This window comes from Henckelia pumila, chromosome 3 (genome assembly GCF_033568475.1).
Source record: "Henckelia pumila isolate YLH828 chromosome 3, ASM3356847v2, whole genome shotgun sequence".
Classification (NCBI taxonomy): domain Eukaryota; kingdom Viridiplantae; phylum Streptophyta; class Magnoliopsida; order Lamiales; family Gesneriaceae; genus Henckelia; species Henckelia pumila.
This window is the reverse complement of record NC_133122.1, coordinates 46,959,014-46,983,069: the sequence shown is the minus strand read 5'-3', so window position 1 is coordinate 46,983,069 and position 24,056 is coordinate 46,959,014. Positions and strand designations below refer to the sequence as shown.

The following is a 24,056-nucleotide window of genomic DNA, read 5'->3' as shown; positions in this document are numbered from 1 at the left end:
ATAGCCAATACAAACACAACTTAAACATGACATTGTTCTATGAGTAACATCGAATTTTCCTCTGGTCAGATTTATATCACCAGAGCACAAACATATGACACACGAGAGCAGCACAAGAAAAGTTAATCAAGCAGTAGAATATGAGGATTATTCATTTATACACGAAGAAACATCGATGAGAATTAACGAGTTTACATGCTGCATCTCAGCTCATATTCGATCATCAACGATTCATTTCATTCAGAGAATGAAAGAAATATTAGCCAACCACAAAAAAAGTACATTTCCAGTTTACAACAACAAAAACTTAGCGTCCTCCTACTTCCGGTTAAACAAGCTCTTCAGTTTACCTCGTTCTAGACGTTCGAGCAGTTTCTTTGCCCCTGGTACTTCCATTTCCGTAAGTTTCTTGAGGTAACCAATCGCCCCATACGAAACCATCAGTTTCTTGCATTTCTTGCTCGAGGAAAGCAATGAAAGGCAAGATACGGCATATTTTTTGGCTGTGTTGTGAGGGCTTGGATCAAGTAGGGCCACTAAATTTGGTACACTTTTGTTGTTTTTCTTAACTTCTCGACAGTTATGGGAAAGGGTCATCAAGCTCGAGATAGCTTGTGCAGCAACTTCCCTGGCATTATTAGCTTTAGCCTCCAGCATTTTCACGAGAAGAGGGATGCATCCAGCTTCACCAATGGATCGTTTTGTTTCTGTTGAAGTGCAAATTCGACAAATCGCAGATGCTGCTGCTTGTTGGGCACCTAGGGAGCCAGATTTCAGCACGTGGACCAACCTCGGGAGAAGGCCTAAAGAAACCAAAACTTCCATGGAAACTGATCCGACCAAGTTTCTTAGCGCCCCAACTGCAGATTCTTGAGGAAGTGGGCCGTCTAAATAAGCTAAAAGGCTCCTCAGCCCGCCTTCTGAAACGACAGATCTTCTTAGATCATCGTTGCATGAAGTTATGTTATGCAAACATTCTGCTGCATACTCCTTAGATCCAAGCAGAATCCCATGATTGAGAACACTGATCATTGCCTTCACGATTCCTTCTTCAGCGAGTACTTGCCGTGTCTCTGGCACAGCCGAAATATTTTTCAACGTACAAGATGCAGCAGCTTGGGAAACTGAATCACCAGTTTGACAAATTTCAATCAAAGGCCTTACTCCACCATGCCCGACTATGGAACGAGCTGTTTCAGCTGACATGGACAACCTTTGGAGGGAAATTGTAGCCTTTTCTTTACCCACGGCACTACCGGATTCAACCAGCCTTATAACGGGTGGGAGAACACCTTCTGATACAAGCCAATTCTCGCAAGCCCCGGATTCTGCAAGTGAACAGATGACAGTGACAGTTTTTTCTCTGATTCTTGGAGAAGTGGCGGTGAGCAGTTGGACTAAAGCAGCAATATTACTTCGTCCTATGACGGACAGCACATTCTTTTCGTCATCTTTCATGGCTTCCACAAGGCTATCAAGAGCTTTATGCTTCGCCTCTAAATGGCCAATCTGAAGCCGAGCAAGTAACTCTCGTATATTTACGTAAGTTGGAGTGTCCACTTCAGTTGAGGCACTTGCTGCCGCTGATGAAAAAGTAACCTCACCGAGTACTCCGGTTTTGATCAGTAGCCCGCAATCACGTAAATTTAAATCGAGTTTCCCGGCCAATGCATCAAGATCACTTTGCATACGTAGTTTACCCTCGAACTTCTCTTTCACACACAACTCCGCCAATTCAATTGCTTCCTTCAATGTATTAGATATAGCCTGCAATTGCTCTTTACAAAGAGTATTCTTCGAGAAGCAAGGGTGACTAGATAAGTCCGATAATCGACCTGGAATTGATTCCAATTTCATGATTATTATCTTCCACCGCCCAGCAAACCCTTTAACTTCCCTTGCCTTCTCTAACGCCCTCGGAACAAGTCCTTGTGCTTGTGATAGCGATTCTTCCGTTGAGAGGGTATCGTCCACATATTCTTGTCCTCCATGCTCAATCATGATTCTAGTATGATATGGATCACACTTCTACCAGAGCAGGAAAGAACTGAAAAACCAAAACGACAAACCTTAATAAAGATATCCCAGATCAAAATATTGCAAACAAGCAACAGCTTTATTAAAAATAGTCAACCCTGTCCATGGATCAATGTATTTTCTGGTGCAGAAAATACAAATCTAAAGAGTACAAAGATGAGTGAATCTTGCGTACAGATGAACTGCAAGGCAATAATAAGCGAGAGAATTAGATTCCACAGATATTAAAAACTTTTTGATGGGAGATGCATACTATATTAAAGACTACATTTTTCTCATAAAAAAGTAAAGTTGGGGAGTAGTTGTATTAACCTATTATTAAACAAAAGCTTAATCATTAAAAATCGCAAATAAAAAATACAGCGGTGGGCGGACTTAATAATTAGGGAGCTTCAAGAATCTTGCACAATCACAAAATGCTCGTGTACAGAAAAGAAATCAGACAGAAAATAAGAAAATGCCTAATGAAAACCCCAAAAACTCTCGATAACTTTTATCACATAATCAATGGCCATAAAAATCCATGCCATCAAATTACTTATTTAGACAACTAAAAAAGACAATGCTGAAGACGAAGAAGGGAGACAGGTGAAAATGAAAGAAGGAGACTTTACAACAGCAATCACTAAGACAACTAACAAATTCAGTGTGACAATATTACCCTTCACCAAATACATGTAATGTAATAAGAAACAGCACAGTATATCCACTGCTAAGGGTATAATGGCAATAGCAAAAGATTGTAACTTTACTTCACAACCTCTGAATCGGATCTTCTCGAAGATAACGGCTTGCATTTATCTCGAAATTTAATGTACATCCCCGCAGATTTAACTAAAAAAACATTTTACTTTCATATTCATACACACAAAAGAAAGGGAAAAAGACTTTGCTTTGAAGAGAAGGTAGGGGTCTCCATCTCCAGTTGTAAATATACAAGAAGTGTACATAAATAAATTTCTGATATGGGCCAGCAAAAAAAGGTATGAATCATAAGAAATTGGAGCAATAAATATATAAATGATTAAAATAACGCATAGTAACCTTAATTTGCTTTGTCTTTTGCCTACCATTCAAGGCACTCAAAACCTTTAATTTCCAGCCACCAAGTTAGTGCATATCTACTAGTTCTGCAAGCAAAAATCACAGTCAAGAAATCAACCCATATAATGATAGATCAATCAGTACCCAGCACTCATCTAGATTTCAATTTGGGGAAAACATAAATATTTTACCCACAATCCACCCCGATCCCTCTTTCTTTCCTTATCTGTCACTCTCTTGAAACAGGTTTTCTCAAAGAATAAGTATGACAAGACAACTTAAAAGATCAATCTTTAAGAGAAAGGAATTAGTAACAAGTGGCTATAACCTTTTCTTTACACAAAGGAACCTTAATAACTTGATCCTCATTTGTCTCCCCTTTTGTGTTCAAAGAGAATCCTATACATATTATATTTAAGACTTCAAACTTAAGATATCCAGACAAAAACTCCAGCCCATAAATTTAACAAATTTCAATCATATTTTGCTTCCAATTTTCACAAAATAGGAACGAATTTTCCTTAAAGAATTGAACTTTTTGAAATCCCCACAAAATCCCACGATCAGTCAAACTTGAAACAGAAAAACTTTCACACAGAAACGCGCACTGTTACACTCTCACGGTGGGGGGTCACACAAATGGCAAAGAAAAGGAAATGCCCGGAAAATTTTACCTTTCCAAACAAGAAAGCAGGAAAATTTTAGAACAAAAATCTTTTTCTTTCGTCGAACAAATGTTAACTAGAGCCAAGAAAAGTAGAATCACACGAGAATCTTGAACTGAGAAGTTTCTGCCAAGAGTGGTCAAGTTGATTTAGTGATTTATCCACCCAAATTTGAAAATGGCTGGCGTCCCCGATTCCAAGTTGAACGAGAATAGAGAAAGCTTCAACGCAAGCAGACAAAGTCCCTAGAAAGCGAACAAACACTCGGATTCAAAACCCAAAAAAAAAATTCAAAACCAAAACCCATTCTCTCTCTCATGTGGAAGAAATTGTCAGAGCTGTCGCCAGTATCACCTGTCTCTCTCTAGAATGTGCTGTATTACAATGGCATTAAAACCCAAGAATGAGTATGTTTATGCAACATTTGGTAAACTAATGAGCGTACGCTGAGTCGTGGGGCAGGTGGGGTTCGGACAAGGGACGATAAATCTCGAGCATATTGAGATATCGGACGGCCAAGATCAGGTATTGGGACTGACGATCCGACCGTTGAGATTGGTTGAAATTTGAAAGTTCTTGTAGATTATCGAGGAGAGGTGCGGATATGACAGGTTTATCGTGGCAGAGGTACTATTTCTTCGAATCTAATCATTTATTTTTTTTTATAAAACGAAGTGATACAGCAGCCTAAATTTAAAATTCACCATAAAATGAGTTCGGATATAGAAATTGTAAGTTTACAAAGAGTTTAAAGAAATTTTAGTTTTTTGAAAAATATTTTTAAGTGTTTTTTAAAAAAAAAATAAATGATTTTTTAACCAAACGCAATAATATTTAATAAAAATATTTTTTTAAAAAAATATTAATTTTATCCCCTAATTTCTCTAACGAAAGGCACTCTGAAACAGTTAAAATAGATTAAGTCACTGTTTGGTTTGAGGTATGATATAAGTAATGTATAGATAAGTAATATAATGTAATAAAAAATAAATAAGAAATGATAGCTAAAATAATATTGGATTTGATTGATAGATTATGGTTTATTTGATATGATTGATTAAATTTTATATAAAAATATTAAATGACTATTTTGTTCTTTTAACAATAAATAAAATAAAAATTATATTATTTAGAAGGGGTAATATATTAATTTGAATTCAATGATTTGATTGATATGAAATAAATAATTAATGATTTGATTGATGTAAAATAAATACTTAATGTATGAATAAATAATATGATGAAAAGAACGTGTGATGGGATGGGATGAGTTATACATATATTAGTAATATTGTGAACAAAACAATGTCTAAGTGTTTATTAGATCAGTCCACTCGCAACATAAAATAAATGAGTTGACTTGAGTTAACTATATCTCGAGTCCTTGAATAATCAAAATGGTTGGCCGAGTCACTCAATCTAATTATTGGTCGTCACATGTTGAATTGGTGAATTTAAGATTTGTCGATAATGACAGACCGACTTACCTCACTAACCAATGTTTGACAGAGCTACTCAACACTGGTAGGTTCGATTCGACCCATGGGATAATAGGTTCGATCCTACCCCATGGGTATGTGAAAGTATGTGATTGATGCAAATCATGTGGATTCTACATGAATCAAACAAGTCCACATCACCCATGGGTAGGACCGAATTATCCACTCAACACTTCATGATCGGTCTTATGACTTAAGACTTGTAATTATTATTTGTTGGTGCAGTAGACGACAGATGAGACATTTTTTTTTCTTGAAATTTTATATACGTTGTTGAAAAATATTATTATTATTAATATTATATTGAATATTGAATGTTGAATGTTGAATATTGAGTTGTAAAATGTGAAAATTAGTGTGTGATGATGTAGATGATGATGTATTTATTTTTGGACTAATCTCAAATGTGGATCTATAAATAGGTCTTCATTTGTGATGAAAGATACAATTGAGTTGAGATAAAAATATTATAAAGTGTAGAGTTTGATATATTTTAAGTTTTTGGAGTATTTACTTTTTACCGTAAATTTTTACTTTTTCACAACACGTTATCAGCACGATCGCTCGAAGGTTCTCTATATTTTTCGACGCTCCAAAATACAAGAAAAAGTCAAAAATATTCAACAAGTTGAAGAGAAGTAGGCGCGTAGAACGATTCCAGGACGACGAACGACCAAAAATCCTCAAGAATTAAGCTTGATCGGCTATGGGGCTGATTTTTCTGATAAAGAGGCGTGAAGGAGGGTTGATGAAGATGTTGGAGGCGGCTGAAGGTTTTAATGTAGGGTAGAAAATTTGTTTTTGATTTAATTAGAATATAGGGTAATTAAAATATTAATAAGGATTTTAAATATACAATATATATAACTTAAAAACTCTAAATAATAAGTAAAATCTGATAACTAACTTAAAAATCCCGAAATAATTATTTTAGGGAATTTTAAAGGTAATTAAAAGTCAATATTTTGGCTAAATTTGGATAAAAATGGACTCCTAAAATTATATAAAATTAAATACTGAAAATTTTGAGGAGATAAAACTCAAAATAATATTTTTGGGCTCTTAAAAGGCTCATGAAATAAATTGGATAGAAAGTTGTCATCTCGTCCGTCCACGGTCCCGTCTACGCGATAAAATAATTAAATTTCCATAAATCATGAAAATCACTAATTATGGGTTAAATGCCTAAAAATAACTTAAAACATGCACAAATAATTTCACATAAATATTTAACCCATAATCTAAAATTTTAAATAAATAAATTTCATAATTATGCATGCGAATTTACGTATTAAAATACCGGGTATTACAACACCGATCTTATAATAATGTGATATGATATACTATACCTGACTTTATACTAACTATATTGGTATAATTTTACAACATTATATAAAAGGCTGTCTACGACACTGACCTTATAATAATGTGATATGATATACATAATTATTTAATTATGATTATCATTATATGCATTGCATCATTATCACAAATTTTATTCAACACATACTCGAATTTTTTCTTTACCCCCAACGGTCACAAACGGCTAAATTTTTGCCCTATAAATATGTTCACTCAAACTCATTTTCAATCACACCAAATTCACTCTTTCTCTCAAAATATTTTCTCCTCGGTTTTTTTTCGAAAAAGAAGAAGATGGAGTTTTTGACCTTTCTAGGGCTATTTTTCATAACGACTATGATCATCATGCTCACGAGTTTTGTACTCACCGGCGATTTTCCACCACAGATTTTTTATCTATTTATATACGCACTTGTAATTTTCGTCCTTCCATTATTTTGTATTATCATACTAATAGAAATTAACTAATAAAATGCATTGTTATTTTTCTAGTACCACTATGTCAAATTTGGCAAAGATTGAATTCGTTGCGCTCGATATCACTGGAAAGAATTATATGCCATGAACTCTCGATGTAGAGATGCATCTTGAGTCATTGGGTCTAAGTGATACCATCAAAGAAATTAATATATCAACCTCACAAGATAAAGCAAAGGCAATGATTTTCTTACGCCGACATCTTGATGAAGGGTTGAAATGTGAGTATCTCACAGAAAAAGACCCAATGATTTTATGGAAAGGGTTTAAAGAAAGATTTGAGCATATAAGGAAAGTGATACTTCCGACCGCCCGTGATGAATGGAATTCGTTGAGAATCCAAGACTTTAAAAAAGTCAATGATTATAATTCTGCGATGTATCGAATAGTCTCGCAATTAAAATTATGTGGACTTGAAGTCACAGAGATGGAAATGCTTGAGAAAACGTTTTCCACTTTTCACGCATCAAATATAACTCTACAGCAACAGTATAGAGTGCGTGGTTTTACGAGATATTCTGAACTTATTGCATGTCTTCTTGTGGCGGAAAAGAACAACGAATTGTTAATAAGAAATCATCAATCCCGACCCACTGGATCAACGGCATTTCCTGAAGCAAATGTCGTAATGAAAAATGAAAACCAAAATCAAAGACATAGACCAGAATTTGGTCGTGGACGAGGTCGAGGAAGTGGGCGTGGGCGTGGACGTGGACGTGGACGTAAAAATTATCGCGGTCGTGGTCGTGGCCGTGGATATGAAAATAATCGAGTTATTTCAATAACTCATCTCAAAAGAACGTCACGAACCACCCACCAAAAAGGCAGCATGAAAATACGAGTGAAAATGAAAATCACTCAAAAAGATCTGAGAGTGTTTGTTATAGATGTGGCAATCCAGGACATTGGTCACATATTTGTCGAACCCCTGAGCACCTATGTAAACTCTATAAAGAATCGACAAAGGAAAAAGGAAAAGAGACCAATTTTGTTGAAAATAGTGACCATTTAATTGGTTCAACTAGTTTCAATGCTGCAGATTTTTTGAATGATTTCGAAGACATTGATTAAAAGATTGGTGGGATTAGATTGTAACAAATTTGTATTTTTATGCATTCTTGTATTATAAAGCATGTTATATTTTGCATTTGTATTATACTTAATTTTTCTTTATTGCATTTTTGTGAAGTTTGATATGGAAAATGCTATGAGCAAACATGGAAATAATATCATGGAAATTTTCATTCTGGATAGTGGTACAACGCACACTATTCTGCGAGATGAAAGATATTTTTTGGAAATAAAACCAACAAAAACAATGGTGAATACAATATCAGGTCCTGTAGACTTGATTGAAGGTTGTGGTAAAGCACAATTTTTGTTACCAAATGGTACAAAATTTCTGATAAATGATGCTTTATATTCACCACAATCGAAAAGAAATTTGTTGAGTTTTAATGACATATATTCTCATGGATATGATACTGAGACGATAACTGATGAAAATCAGAAATATATGTGTCTTACCACATATAAATCAGGAAAGAAATATGTGGTTGAAAAATTATCAATGCTCCCTACTGGATTGCATTATACACATATAAGGCCAATCGAATCAAATATGGTGGTTAATAGTTCTTCAATATTAATCAATTGACATGATCGATTGGGACATCCTGGTTCAATAATTATGCGAAGAATTATTGAAAATACGCATGGTCATCCATTGAAAGACGAGAAGATCTTTCAGAATAATAAGTTTCAATGTAAAGCATGTTCTCTTGGAAAACTTATTATAAGACCATCGCCAGCTAAAATCCAAACAGAATCACCCATATTTCTTGAACGCATTCAGGGTGATATTTGTGGGCCAATTCATCCACCATGTGGACCATTTCGATATTTTATGGTATTAATCGATGCCTCTAGCAGATGGTCACATGTATGCTTATTGTCAACTCGGAATGTGGCATTTGCAAGATTAATAGCTCAAATAATAAAATTGCGGAATCAATTTTCCGATTATACAATCAAGAAAATAAGACTTGATAATGCTGGAGAATTTACTTCCCAAACTTTCAATGAATATTGTATGTCAATGAGAATTACTGTTGAACATCCTGTTGCTCATGTTCATACACAGAATGGATTAGCTGAATCATTGATTAAACGTCTACAACTGATTGCTAGACCAATGATTATGAGAACAAAACTCCCTATTTCTATATGGGGACATGCAATTTTACATGCTGCGGCATTAATTCGCATCAGACCAAGTGCATATCATAAATTCTCCCCATTGCAGCTTGCATTTGGTAAAGAACCAAATATTTCTCATCTAAGAATTTTTGGATGTATGGTGTATATGCCTATTGCACCACCTCAACGATCAAAAATGGGTCCTCAAAGAAAAATCGGTATTTATATCGGTTATGATAGCCCATCAATCATTCGATATCTTGAGCCTCAGACAGGCGATGTGTTTACAGCACGTTTTGCTGATTGTCATTTTAATGAAGAAATCTTCCCAATGTTAGGGGGAGAAAAGAAACACATCGAAAAAGAAATCACATGGTATGTACCATCATTGTTACATTTGGATCCAAGGACCAAACAATGTGAGAAAGATGTACAGCAAATTGTGCACTTGCAAAGAATTGCAAATCAAATGTCAGATGCATTTGCAGACACAAAAAGGGTAACAAAATCATATATACATGCTGTAAATGCCCCTGCTCGAATTGAAATTCCAAAGAAACAAATTGAAGACACTCATGATGTCATAAAATGCTTGAAGCGTGGAAGGCCAGTCGGTTCCAATGATAAAAATCCTCGGAAAAAAAAAGGCATAGAGAAACACGATGATCATAAAATAGAAAATGGTGTTCCAGAAGAAATACCTGATGATGAAAATGTTCTGTCAGAACCACAAACTGACGAGAATCGTGAAATCTCTATCAATTATATTAATACTGGAAAAATATAGAACCGAAAAGATATAGAAGATATTGATGAGATATTTTCTTATAATGTGGCATGTAACATCATAAATGAAAACGAGGATCATGAACCAAAAACCTTTGGTGAATGTAAAACTCGTCATGATTGGGCAAAATGGAAAGATGTCATCCAGGTTGAATTAGATTCGCTAAATAAACGTAATGTTTTTGGACCTATAGTCCCCACACCTGAAGGTGTAAAACCTGTTGGATACAAATGGGTTTTTATTCGAAAGCGAAATGAGAAAAATGAAATAGTAAGATATAAAGCTAGACTTGTTGCACAAGGTTTTTCTCAAAGGCCTGGAATTGATTATGAAGAAACGTATTCTTGTGTTATGGATGCAATTACGTTTCGATATTTGATTAGTTTGGCAGTGTCTGAAAATTTGGAAATGTGTCTGATGGATGTTGTTACGGCTTACTTATACGGATCACTTGATAGTGATATATACATGAAGATTCCTGAAGGATTTAAGATGCCTGAGGCACAAAGTTCAAAACCCAGAGAATTTTATTCTGTAAAATTGCAAAGATCATTATATGGGTTGAAGCAATCCGGCCGAATGTGGTATAATCGGCTAAGTGAGCACTTGATGAAAAAGGGATATGTAAATGATCCAATATGCCCTTGTGTGTTCATCAAGAAAACAATATCCGAATGTGTAATTATTGCTGTATATGTTGATGATTTAAACATCATTGGAACGAATAAAGAAATTCAAGAGGTTATGATGTACTTGAAGGAAGAATTCAAAATGAAGGATCTTGGAAAAACCAAGTACTGTCTGGGTTTGCAAATAGAAAAAAAAGAATGTGGAATTTTTGTTCACCAGACAAATTATACAGAAAAGATCCTTAAACGTTTTAATATGGATAAATCAAATTCATTAAGTACTCCAATGGTTGTAAGATCATTAAACATAGAAAAGGATCCATTCCGTCCATGTGAAGATGATGAAGTTATTCTTGGTCCAGAAGTACCATATCTAAGTGTCATTGGTGCCCTTATGTATCTTGCAAATTGCACTAGACCAGATATATCTTTTGCTGTAAATTTATTGGCAAGATTCAGTTCATATCCAACAAAGAGGCACTGGAACGGAATTAAACATATATTTCGTTATCTACGAGGAACGACAAATTTGAGACTTTTGTACTCAAAAGACACCAATCAAAGTATCATTGGTTATGCCGATGCTGGATATTTATCTGAGCCACATAAGGCACGTTCCCAAACCGGATATGTATTTACTCGTGGAGGCACCGCAATTTCTTGGCGTTCACAGAAACAAACACTCGTAACAACTTCATCAAATCACGCTGAGATTATTGCGCTACATGAAGCAAGCCGTGAATGTGTATGGCTAAAATCAATGACACAACATATCCAAACTTCTTGTGGATTATCAGTAGACAAGAAGCCTATGACGTTGTATGAAGACAATGCTGCATGTATTGCTCAAATGAAAGAAGGATACATCAAAAGTGACAAAATAAAACATATAACCCCAAAATTCTTTGCCTACACTCAAGAGCTTGAGAAGAATAAAGATATTGATATCTGTTATATTCAATCAAGTGAGAACTCATCAGATCTCTTCACAAAGGCACTTCCCACGACGATATTCAGAAAGCATATATACAACATTGGGATGCGCAATCTGCGGAATATGTGAAGAATCACTCATGTTAACATGAGAGGGAGTTTACGTGGCTGTACTCTTTTTCCCTTACTATGGTTTTTATCCCACTGTGTTTTTTCTAGTAAGGTTTTTAACGAGGCAGTATAAAACACGTAATGAAGACAGTCATCATATCACGATCATCATCACAAGGGGGAGTGTTGAAAAATATTATTATTATTAATATTATGTTGAATATTGAATGTTGAATGTTGAATATTGAGTTGTAAAATGTGAAAAATTAGTGTGTGATGATGTAGATGATGATGTATTTATTTTTGGACTAATCTCAAATGTGGATCTATAAATAGGTCTTCATTTGTGATGAAAAATACAATTGAGTTGAGAGAAAAATATTATAAAGTGTAGAGTTTGATATATTTTAAGTTTTTGGAGTATTTACTTTTTACCGTAAATTTTTACTTTTTCACAACATACGTAAATTTGTTTTGTTTTGTTTTTTGTTGTTTTGATTTTGATTACTCGCTCGTGTCCTCTTCTGCAAAGTTTTTTATTGTAAATATCTATCTAGAAATTTGATGATTGACCAACAATTATTGATGTTTGCCAATGTAATTCATCTTATTTTTTCTAATGGAATCGGTTATAGTGATTTGGTAGAATTTTTATGTGACGGGTGTATTTAGATGTTTATAACTTTATACTAAATAAGTAAACCTTTTTTATTTTGTCATTGCCTTTCATATAACATTCATTAAGGTATATAATGTGAAACGTGATAAATCTCGAGCAAATGATGGAAAAAACCAAATGAAAACCTGTGTAAAGTGAAATTGGGCCGTCTGACTTAAGTTGAAATGCCAACCCGGTTTTTGGGTCCACGGGCCCATCAGCAGACCAAAAGCCTCATGTCAAAGTCCAAACGTAATTATTAATTTTTTTTCGGTTCATTTTAGATTTTTTACATTTAAAGTCTTGGGTCCAATTGATGTAAAATATGGATTTAGCGACTACTCTAATTTGTAGCATGATTTTTATTTTTTTTTTTGAAACAATTTGTATAGCATGATTTTGAGTCCAATATCTGATGAATCCAAAATCAAAATCAAGGCCTGAATTCAGAGTACCAAATCAAGAAAATTACCGCAAGAGAAACAATGGAGGTTGACACAGAGACCTCAACCTCAGTGCAAGAACTCGTATCATCCTTGGAGCAAGCCACCCTAATGGCGAGCCGAATCCCAGCCACCACCGACCCATTCCAACTCCACCAAATCCGCTCCACCCTCCTCTCCGCCCACCGGCGCCTCTCGCTCTTCCTCAACCAACCGCCGCCAGAAAACTCGGTGGCCTCCGCTGTGGGAGTTGCCGGTGATGATAATGACGTTCAGATGGGTGACGAAGAAGATGAACAGAATTCAAGGGCTGCTACGACCGCTACTGTTGCTGTTGATAAGGTTGAGGAGAGGATGAGGGATTGTTTCATCCAGAATAAGAGACCCAAGAGGGCGCTTTCTCCGTCGACGGCCGTGGCGGCGGAGCAGCGGCGGACCTGGGAGAATGATGGTTTGAGGGATGATGCAGTGGTGGCGGAGTATGATCCTTATGCCACTAAGTTGAGGTCCCTTGATCTTATTTATCAGTTTCATGGTTGAAGGAGGTTTTCTGAAAATCCCTTCATTAGCAGATCTTGTATAATATAATGGATTTTCAGATGAAAATCTTGGCCAAATGGTCATTTTATTGTTCCGAATTTGTGTAAAATTTTGGAGCTGTATCTTATGCAATACCATTGAATGTAAAAAAATGTCCCTGAAAAAATTTCATGCCATTGACAGATTATTATTTCCCAGTCTATATTTTCAAGTCTATACAGTAACCACAACTGTCAACGCGAACCACAACTCATTGGCTCGCGTTCCACACTTCCTACTGTTACAGTCGATGGAGGCCAAGAGAACCAACACATCCCAGCATCCCGTATGTGAGCATTAGACCAAAAGAATAAGACATTTATAGGTCTTGGAATTGATCAACGACGAGGTAGAAGGCCGAGAACCGCAGAAATCCATTCTCGTCGTGTAGAGCTTGTGCTGCACTCAGATTGACTTCCCTAAAGATTTTCTGATACAATCAGCTTGTCAAATGAAACCAGTACATTTTATGTCTTCACTATAAGGTTATGCAGCTTGACGAAATCTTCTAATGTGAGCTCTTCTGGTCTTGACTGTGGAGACACAGAAAAATCAAAATGGATAATGACAAATCAGAAATGCATTTCAAATCATTCCTTATACCAAGTATTCATACACATGGTTACTATTTTTGTGGATGTAGCAATGATAGATATGTACTAAAGAAAATGAGGTTGAAATATTACAAATAGAGAATTGGAACTTACAGTAGCTGGAAGACCGGCATTACATAAAGCAGCTTCAATATCAGGAGGCGAGCATATGTGCTGAAGCGATTTTCTCAGCATTTTTCGCTTACCATTGAAAGCAGAATTCACCTGATACCAATATTATAGACAGTATGTAAATGTGAGAGCTTGGTCCTCGAAATGCGGAAGCAACATCATCAAAATCTTCAAGGAGGCAATATGACGGAAAATATAATGTAAAGTCGGGTTTATCGGGATATAACCATTGAGAAGAAGCTTCGGATGGAGGACACATGAGGATAATCTTCAGATTGCTTTAGTTTAAATGAAATAACAGCTGCATCAACCTAACAAATACAAAAAAGATCGGGTCGTCAGTCCATGATTACCAGAGCTTAAGGCAAGAATACACTTCGAAAGTAACTTGATAGGATGAAATACTACTACTTTCATCTCTTGGGCTTGTCTTAGTTTTTTTTTTTTTTCAATGAATGAAGAATTCATTAAAAGGTAAATAGAACATGCACTACTACGCCGGGCATTCCCGGGATATTTACAACCGGAAATAAAGCGAAACTCCAAAGGCTAAATATCAAAAACCAAATACATCAATCATACTTCGAAAACATACAACGCAAAATAAGAATCTTAATACGTCTAACCAATTCTTCAACACATGGTTCTTCATTCTCGAAGTGAGCTCGGTTACGCGCATTCCAAACAAAATATACGCAAGCCGCCAACCCCATAACTCTCATGCAAGCCAACTTTCCGGCTCCTCTGTACACTCCCCGGAAAGCCTTCAGTATCATGGTTGGTGATCTCATGAGTTTCTTCAAACCTAGGCAATCCCGTATACCATCCCAAATCTCGCTCGAAATACGGCATTGGAAAAATAAGTGTTGGATCGATTCATCACCATCCTTACATAATCCACATCTCTTATCCTCCACAAAGCCAAGTCTATCTATCGTAAGCAACTTCCCATGAGCAAAGAGCCACAAGATAACTCTATGCTTAGGTAAGATACAAGATTTCCAAACAATAGGCTTCCACGGCCAAACACCTCTAGTACCCAAGAAGAATCCATAAGCTCTCTTCAAGTCACCACCACCCCTAAACCAAACCTCCAACTCACGCCTCGCAAGCTCAATCGATCCAAGCCTCTCCACCAATAAGTCTCGTATACGCATCAAATTTTTTATCAACGGTGACTCCTCTATATGCCATCTCCAAAGCCACACATCCCCAAATGATCGGTATTTATGATTCACTTATTTTATCCACAAGGCTTCCTTTCTCATATGAATCTTCCAAAGAGTTTTAGCAAGCAATGCCTTGTTCCAAGCCGATAAATCTTTCAACCCCAATCCCCCATCTTCTATTGGTTTACAAACCTCCCTCCAAGCAATCGGTGGGTGTTTGGTATTCCAAATAAAGTTCCGGCAAATAGCATAAATTTTATCAATAATGTTGGAAGGTAAAGGCAATATAGATATCCAAAAGCACTCCACCCCTCGTAGAACGGACCTCACCAATTCAATCTTTCCCGCATATGATAAAGAATGCTTTGGCCATCTCGACACCCTTTCTCCAATGGCATCTACTAGGGAATGTGTTTGGATACATAAGTTTTCAATCAAAGTAGACTTTTTTACAAACTTTTCCATGAGCCAGAAAATGTGACTTGGGCTTCTGCATTAACTTTTTCTTGAAATAATAAAGTAACTGTTTTTTTCCACTGCTATATCCAAACATTCCAATGGCTTCTGTCCCTTTTCAATAAAGCACTTAAAAAACCGAGCTTCATAAAATGTTTGCTGAATTATGATTTCTCTAATCAAACTGACCAAGCACTTCTAAGCAGAGCTTTTGTGATTGAATTTTATTTTATTCTATTTTTTAAAAAGCAGATGAAGCTTTGTTATGGGATAAAGTAGTACAAAGAGATTATTTCAATTTTTAACAGAAATAACCCCGCGGAAAATCACTGAACATCCTTTTACTTGAAAAATACAGTGTTTTTGCTCTAAAAGGTTCCGTAAACTTGATCTATGAACGTTAAAAGGATTTCAAACAGGGTAAAGAACAACTGGAGACACAAACTTTTGGTAGGGCCATCATTTATTCAAGAAAAAAGACTCACTTTAGGTTCGGGGAAGAAATTTGTTCTCGAGACCTTTGCTATGTATTCTGGATCTACAAGTAACATGGAATATTAGATAAGATCTGAATAAGAAAATTAATACCACCAAGAAAAGCATGGATTGTCACGTGCTTAATTCGAATTCAATCTTCTAATCCATGATAAATTCATAAATATTGTAGTGCAAATAGCCACACTGTGATAATTCCACCACCTTCACCCCCTCCCTAACGTGATATTTTTATTTAATATGCATTTTTTCCTACAATCAACGAATCACCCATTACCCTTGATTTTCTAGGTCCGCCCTCGGTCAAGAGGTATAAAACAAGGTCAGGGATACAACTTACAAGTGTTGAAATTCATAGCACAAGGGGATCTTTTATATTTTTGGAGTATTCTGCTGAGCATCAAGATCATTGACACCGTGACACGGTACAGATCCAACTTTTTCCTTAATATATATCACTTCCACCAACATTTAATGGTCTCTCTCCTTCAAATCAAGATTCAGAGTGAAATTTCTATTTTAATAAAGATGATGACGCTCAGAATAGTAGAACTCTTAATCACTACTTTTTTCTCAAGGGAGTGCCTGAATCACCTGAATAGAAGTTGACAAAGATATTAATTGGCCGATAGTCTGATGAATTGATAGAAGAATTTACCAAGCGCAAGGCCGCTTCATCCTGAAAAATTTCGGGAATGAAACTAATAGAATCAATCACTTTGCTCACCAAAGAGCATAGCTTTTCGGAACAGGAATACCGAATACATCATACATACAAGTAAATAAGCACATAAAACACGCAGACCTATAAATACATATACAGCTAAACATATATAAAACCAACATAATAATGGTGCCTTGAAAAAATAGATTTTTAAAGAACGAAATATAATCCATATCTATTTTAAATTCCACGTGGCTAACATTTCGAGCAGATCCTACACATATGATAGCAATAATTTGCGCGTGAAGCACTTTCAAATTATCTGTTAACTAATGCTCCATACCTGAAGTAAAAGAATAACTTCGGAGAAAATGTCACCCATCGGAAGAAGTTTTTTTACGACGTCAGTACTAATGTTGAATGGTAAATTGGCAACCACCTGCACAGCAAGTATTTGAACAGATAATCGCTTAACATTCCAATATTGACAGGAAAACATATACCATAGATACTATAGGTTGAGCATTTGCTGCTGGTGTAACTGGTGGCAATAGCGTGATTTGTGATTTCAATATTTTATCGATGCAAACATCTTGTTCTAATAATTGTTCATGGGTTAATTGTTGATCCCCAATAAATATGCGGACCTAACGCACTCAGAACAGAGATTTATTGATGCAATTCCTGTAAACAGGTAGATTACCTACCTTGGCAAAAAATGATTCTTCATCCGAAGGACTTTCACTAGGCAATAATGAGGACATATGAGACAATACATGAGATCTTGTAAAATCCTCTTCCACAACCTACAAGTTAAACACATCAGTTTTACAGCTACCAGAGACTCTGTACAACATGAGAAATTCATAATTCATTTCATGAGTTAAAACTTAAAAAGCAATTCTTTGTAGCATGAGAACAGGTTTTATTAACTGGCAGAAACTCATCACACGGCTTTGATCCATCAATGGATTTGTGATTTCGAGATAGCTCACGAGAGTATATCATTTAGGCGTGATTCAGAATTTAACTTTCGGATTCTTATCATAGTCACTCTCGGATTCTTATCATATTTGACAACTAAGTTTCCCAAATTTAGTCCTCCAGACGAAATCCAAGTGATTACAAAGAAAAAAAGCATTCCCTAAGCAAACAACTTAGAAGAAAAGTATTGTACCTTCACACGGGCTATTCCTGCGAAACGTTCCCTCACCAGCGCTGCCATATATGGATCCTAAAAACTCAACACATCAAGAGCACATACAGCAAAACCCAAATGAGGAAACAAAATAGAGTTTAAAATTGATTAAACTTCCAAAGTTTGGATGCTCATCACATTTTGGTTAGCTAATTGCTTTGTCCTAAAACAAAGCATTCACTACTCCACATTCCCAACTTTCAAATTCTTCACTTCTCCATCTAAGCTAAACAAATTACACAACCATGAACCATCTTTATAACATCGTAGTAATGTCCAACCAATACAAAAGAAGTCCTCTCGCAGCATAAAATCGCCACTCCATTATATCCCTACGTATGTTCAGCAAACTTTAGCCGATTAATGAAAGCCAAAGACATGCATGCCAAAATCAGTACCTCCATAGCGAACTGAGTAACTTGCCAAATGGTCATGTTACACTCGAATCAAGAATGTTTCCAGCATAAATGTGATATCTCGGTGAAGAAATAAAGTAACTATGAGTCAAAGACCCCAAAACTCAAACCTTTTCAATAGCAAGAACAGTAGCTCCGGCATTCACAAGTACATTAGTCAATGAGCCAGTCCCCGGCCCGATTTCCAGCACTATATCCCCTTCTTTCACATTGGCCGCCGCGGCCAGCTCCTCATTTATCGAAGCATTCAACATATAATGCTATAAAACAAGAAACCCGACATTTTCCAAAAGGAAACCCATATTAATGGAATTGAAAAAAAAAACAAAAAGGAATCTTTACAGGTTCTGTAAGTCTTAAAACGGGTACCTGGCCGAGGGATTTTCTGGGGAAGCGGCCTTTGGAGTTGAGTGCTTCAAGGGTCGAGTGGTAATCATCTTGTTTCCTTTTGGCTTTCTTTCTGGGGGTAGTGCAAGCTAGTGGGGTTAATTTTGCAGCGGAGGTGGCGGCGGTGAGGCAATCGTGAAACGGAGGAGAAGGTGAAGCTTTGAGGTAAACGAAAGAAGGCGTTGGCGGGACAGAGGACAAGATTGCAGGCATGCTGCTTCCTGGTGATAAAGGTTGAATCTTGGATTTTGGTGAATTTGATATTTTTATTATCAAATTTTTCTTCCGAAAATATAATATAATATGGCTATCTGCGATTAATGATTTGATTTGATAAATACAGCATAATCAAAATTCATTAATTATGCTAAAAATTAAAAATTTCATTGATTGGTTTAAGAAATTCTCATTCAAAGCTATTCATAATTTGGATGAAAGCTATTTATGGTGAAAAACCGAGGATATTTTCAATTACTATATGAAATGAAATTTTGGGAGCAAGATATTCTATTTCAATTGGCTCTATTCCACAACTATGAAGCGAGGGATTTGATTAACGGGGTGAAAATAGCGACTACATGCCCGTCGATCTCGCATCTATTCTTTGCAGATGACAGTCTCATCTTTTTTCGGGTAAATATGGAGGAGGGCGCATGGGTCAAAGAATGTCTCAGTTTGTATGAAAGGGCATCAGGGCAGATAATTAACTATGATAAATCTGCTCTATCTTTTAGTCCTAAATCCTAATACTAATTTGACACTTATAGATACATTGAAAAGAATTCTGAGTATCCCAGTGGTGCAAAGACATGATTTAAATCTGGGGTTGCCTACGGTGTCCATGCGCAGTAAAATACTTCAGTTTAAATACATCACAGAGAGGGTAGTGAAACACATTCAGGGTTGGAGCAACAAGAGTTTTACTACAGGAGGGAAGGAGGTGTTAATCAAGTCGGTATTGCAAGCAATACCCACCTATGCGATGTCTTGTTTCAGAGTGCCGACGATGGTTTGTGAGGACATTGAAAGAGAATGTGCAAATTTTTGGGGGGGTATTGAGGATGGGAGGCGGAAAATGCACTGGAGATCATGGAATTTTCTCTGTAAACCCAAGAGAAGGGGTGGGCTAGGCTTCAGAAAAATGCAAGATTTCAACCGAGCACTCCTGGTCAAGCAACTTTGGCGCCTTGTCCGGGCTCCGGATTCTTTGGCGGGCAAAGTGCTAAGGAGCAGATATTTTAAACACACTTCGATCTTGGATGCAGGCCTGGGAAGTAATCCGTCTTATATCTGGAGATCTCTTATCTGGAGCAAAGAGCTGCTGTGTAGTGGTCTGGCATGGAGAGTTGGTGATGGCCGGTCTATTAATATATTTGAGGATAGGTTGATCCCTAGTATGCAGTCCGCCATTGGTCCTCCAGTGGTGCCTTGGGATCGAGACCACACAGTGAGCACATTGATTACAGATGGGTTGTGGGATTCAGAATTGATACAAGGCATGTTTAACCCTTATATTGCGGAAGAAATCCTTAAAACCCCACTGTCGAGTTTTGATAAAAAAGATTCATTGTTTTGGAGATTTGACTCTAAGGGTCAATATACAGTCAGGGATTGGTGCAGATTCCAACAAGGACTGTTTAATGGACCGGAGAATCGGTCTGAACTGTCTGATGAAAAGTGGTGGATCTTTCTCTGGGGTCTTTCATTACCACCAAAAGTTAAATTATTCTGGTGGAATGTTTCTCATGACTGCATTGCCACAAACCAGAATTTATTTTATCACCATGTACCAGTTGTCGAGGCCTGTGATTTATGTAGAGCTCCATTTGACTCTACATGTCATTCATTATTTCATTGCGCATCGATAAAACATCTCAGGAAGAAAACCCATTTCATGTATTTACTGAGGAGGGCTTTAGGGACTTGAACGAGAGAAATTGGTTGGTGGATGAAGGGCCAACTCTGCAAAGCGGACTTTGAATATTTCGCGGTTTCCACGTGGGCTATCTGAAAAATTAAACAAACTTATCGGCATGGAGATAGGAGAGGACCAATACCAAATAATATTGAATGGAGTTCGATATTTCAAGCTGAATTTAATAAGGCTAAGGAGAGCGATGTGTTGGCAGTGGATGGGGTAACGGAAAGGAGGAACTCGAAGTGGACAGTACCGACTGTGGGAATTTTTGAAGCTGAATGTGGATGCATCGTTTAATGAAGAGTTGAATAAGTACAGTATTGGTGGTGTGGCCAGAGACGATCAGGGCAGACTGTTGCTTGCTTTTGGTAAGCTGTAACGTCCCAATTCCTCAATCGAAATGTTACTCAAACATACTTACTTAAAAATTTGGTAAAAATAAAAACTTTGCGGAAGCATCATCTTATTTATTAAAATAGCGTATAAAATGTGCACAAAATAAAATAGCATCTAAAAATATTTGCCAAAACATGGCCATCAACTTAAAAAAAAAAATTAAAACTTTTTTGCCTCTCATCAAATAAAAAGGTTTAAAACATCTTCCATTCTAAAGCATTCACACTCATGCATTACCCGTTGAACCGACCCCTGCCTCTTCTTCATATCCGCCCACATAATCATCAATAAAAGCATCCACATCATCATTACCTGCACCATTCAAGTATATTGAGTCGAAAGACTCAGCAAGAGCATGTAGAAAAGAATTTTCTAACTTTAAAAGGAAAACATTAACTTAAACTCTAATGCAATAAACATAACTTTAATATAGCCATATCATAAAAATATTTGGGGAGATGAAGTATGAGTAATGTGGTAACCGTCATAACGAGTCATTCATAGTTTCCTGTTGATCAACAAGCATATGGCATTACGCCCATAAACTTTCAATCTTTGGATAGCCGCTTCGAAGCTCAACCCGAAGTGCATACCCCGTATAACCATCCCGTGAGCCATGTTTGGATAACCACTCCGGAGCTCATCCCGAAGTGCATACCCCATATAATCACCACAAGACGCATAAATCATCAAAATATTTTCCATGCATCATATCATTCATCTTATCATGTCATTTCATAAATTTCGTACATGCTCATAAAGTTTCTCGTGATGCTACATGCTTAAAATCCGTCAAAACATTTCATGAGAAATTAACTTTCATGAGAAAATCACATAATCATGCAATACATAACTTGACTGACCCACGTGAGGCATTCCATCCGTTTCGGACCTTGAAAACTTTAAAATTCTTCATGAACATTCTTAAAAATAATTAAAATACATTAAAGCATCAAAATCATGATTTTTAGGACTCAAAAACTCATAAAATGGGATGGAAAAATCGAGCCTAAGGCGCGGCCGCGCTGTCTCAACAGCGCGGGCGCGCCGCCCGCTCGCACTTCATGCGACAAAGCGGCGCGGGCGCGCCGTCTGTGCGCAGAGATTTCGCAGCTCTGCTCGGCAGCGCGGGCGCGCCGTCGCGGCGTCTGATTCCGAAAACTGATCTTTTCTGCACTTTCTTCAAAACCCACAATGCTTTGGGACGTCAAAAATACCATTCAACAACATCATAATCTCAAAATAACTTGTACCAATACATCAATCATTTCAAAGATGTTGAATTAAAAACCTTCAAAACTACTTTTACCCAAAAAATCTGATCTTGTGCATTCAAAACTTTCAAAACTCAATAAACATGAACCGAACATCTCAGGAATGCTTCACGTATCACAATCAAGCAACATACTCATAGAAATTTTCAAGAAAACATTCATAGATCATCAATCAAACACCTAGAGTTTTATCTTGAAAATAACTATATTCTTGAATGGGTTTAAAAACAGTAAAAACTTGTCTGGATCGTCTGATTGGGATTAACCTGGACTGCGGAACGATCTAGCCTTGAGAAGCCGAAGAACCCTAGCTTGGAGATCGCAGTGTTTGAGAGAGATTTTGAGAAAGAAGAGTAAGCATTCAAATGAGAGTTCAGAAAACTTCTGAACGTTTTTTTTCTGTGACTAATGGGCTCCAACACGGCCCATTAGTTACACTTAAAATTCTTTAAAATTTTTACTCTCTCAATAAAATACTTCTGCATCTACTAAATTTACTTAAAATATTTTTCTTAACTCGTTTCAAGGCTAGGCTCGTCCCTACGACCCAAAATTAAACCCAACCTAAAACTTTATTTTAAAAAATAATATAACACATAATTCACATAACAATTAACATTATAAATAACATGCATTAAATCATATAATTAAATCAATTGATCGTGATTAAGCTAGTGGACTTTTTGGACCTTACATAAGCAAATCACCAAACCGTTATCTGTGGTCCATGAAGAGCTTCTTGCAATAAAGGAGGGGGTTAAGTTGCTTTATGAGAAGAACTTTAATAATGTGCAAGTGGAGTCTGATTATTTATTGGCTGTGCAAACAGTTACAACCAATATGGAGAATTTTGGATATGTGGGTCTGAGTGCGATGGAAACTAGAATGCTTTTGCAACCACCTAAGATTATGGACGCTATTCATGTTCGTCGAACGACGAACAGAGTTGCCCATGGTATTGCTAGTTTTACTTGTTCTATCCCTTCATCTTTTATTTGGGTGAATTGTGATTTTCCTTTGTGGTTGGTTCAACTTGTAATAGACGGTTTGCATTAATATTATTACGAGTTTTTCCTCTCAAAAAAAAAATTTGCTCACAAAAAAAGTTTCATTATATTAAAAATATTACTTCCTAATATAAATATGAACAAAGTTAAACGACCACTGAGGTATAAATTGGATCTAACTTACCCCTACCCAGTTGCTCTAAAATCTATTATAACTAAATACACGCGACCCGTTTTACAGATATTTTTTTTGTCGTTTTAATTGGGTTGAGACTTATGATTTCTAACAGTTCCACGATTATAATGGGCTTCACCATTTTACGGGCCAATATATAACGGGCTCCACTCGTAATTGAAATAGGAATATTAATGGGCCAATATATAATGTCCGGGAACCGACTGTCCATCTGTCCACGCGCTTGTAATTGTTGACTGCGAATAGCATCTTAAATTTAATCAGCGACGAAACCTTAAATTATTCCATTAATTTTTTTCAAGGCACCTGTGAGATTTATAGAACGATCCCTA

General features: G+C 36.5%; 3 protein-coding genes across 9 annotated transcripts; 1 reads left to right on the top strand and 2 right to left on the bottom strand.

Annotated features, from left to right (window-relative positions):
• Positions 1–140: 140 nt before the first annotated feature.
• Positions 141–4,155, bottom strand: LOC140887843 (uncharacterized). 6 transcript variants are annotated; one of them, XM_073295357.1, is made up of 4 exons: positions 3,756–4,155; positions 3,082–3,167; positions 2,135–2,219; positions 141–2,047 (listed from the first exon to the last, which is right to left on the bottom strand). In XM_073295357.1, exon 4 carries the CDS (start codon positions 1,999–2,001, stop codon positions 319–321), a length of 1,683 nt encoding a protein of 560 aa, XP_073151458.1. In that variant the 5' UTR covers positions 2,002–2,047; positions 2,135–2,219; positions 3,082–3,167; positions 3,756–4,155; the 3' UTR covers positions 141–318. The 6 variants fall into 6 exon arrangements, with proteins under 6 accessions (XP_073151458.1, XP_073151457.1, XP_073151461.1 ...); XM_073295356.1 differs by lacking the exon at positions 2,135–2,219; XM_073295360.1 differs by lacking the exon at positions 2,135–2,219 and having other exon boundaries at positions 3,108–3,167.
• Positions 4,156–4,276: 121 nt separating this feature from the next.
• LOC140890666 (uncharacterized) lies at positions 4,277–13,394 on the top strand. Its single transcript, XM_073298617.1, has 2 exons — positions 4,277–4,373; positions 12,794–13,394. Exon 2 carries the CDS (start codon positions 12,887–12,889, stop codon positions 13,382–13,384), a length of 498 nt encoding a protein of 165 aa, XP_073154718.1. The 5' UTR covers positions 4,277–4,373; positions 12,794–12,886; the 3' UTR covers positions 13,385–13,394.
• Positions 13,395–13,529: 135 nt separating this feature from the next.
• Positions 13,530–19,194, bottom strand: LOC140890665 (ribosomal RNA small subunit methyltransferase, chloroplastic). 2 transcript variants are annotated; one of them, XM_073298615.1, is made up of 10 exons: positions 18,916–19,194; positions 18,657–18,806; positions 18,110–18,166; positions 17,640–17,738; positions 17,276–17,371; positions 16,863–16,947; positions 16,259–16,311; positions 14,376–14,459; positions 14,131–14,241; positions 13,534–13,956 (listed from the first exon to the last, which is right to left on the bottom strand). In XM_073298615.1, exons 1-10 carry the CDS (start codon positions 19,144–19,146, stop codon positions 13,891–13,893), a joined length of 1,032 nt encoding a protein of 343 aa, XP_073154716.1. In that variant the 5' UTR covers positions 19,147–19,194; the 3' UTR covers positions 13,534–13,890. The 2 variants fall into 2 exon arrangements, with proteins under 2 accessions (XP_073154717.1, XP_073154716.1); XM_073298616.1 differs by lacking the exons at positions 16,259–16,311; positions 16,863–16,947 and having other exon boundaries at positions 13,530–13,956.
• Between the last annotated feature and the right edge of the window lie 4,862 nt (positions 19,195–24,056).

What these genes read in the sequence shown, in the direction of transcription:
- LOC140890665 (XM_073298615.1), bottom strand. Translation starts at nt 19,146, where the DNA reads ATGCCTGCAATCTTGTCCTCTGTCCCGCCAACGCCTTCTTTCGTTTAC. An exon ending in CTGTTCTTGCTATTGAAAAG is followed by an intron (nt 18,167 to 18,656) that starts GTTTGAGTTTTG and finishes TTGAGTTTTTAG; the next exon opens with GATCCATATATGGCAGCGCT. An exon ending in CTTTGTCAACTTCTATTCAG is followed by an intron (nt 16,312 to 16,862) that starts GTGATTCAGGCA and finishes TGTTACTTGTAG; the next exon opens with ATCCAGAATACATAGCAAAG.
- LOC140890666 (XM_073298617.1), top strand. Translation starts at nt 12,887, where the DNA reads ATGGAGGTTGACACAGAGACCTCAACCTCAGTGCAAGAACTCGTATCA.
- LOC140887843 (XM_073295357.1), bottom strand. Translation starts at nt 2,001, where the DNA reads ATGATTGAGCATGGAGGACAAGAATATGTGGACGATACCCTCTCAACG.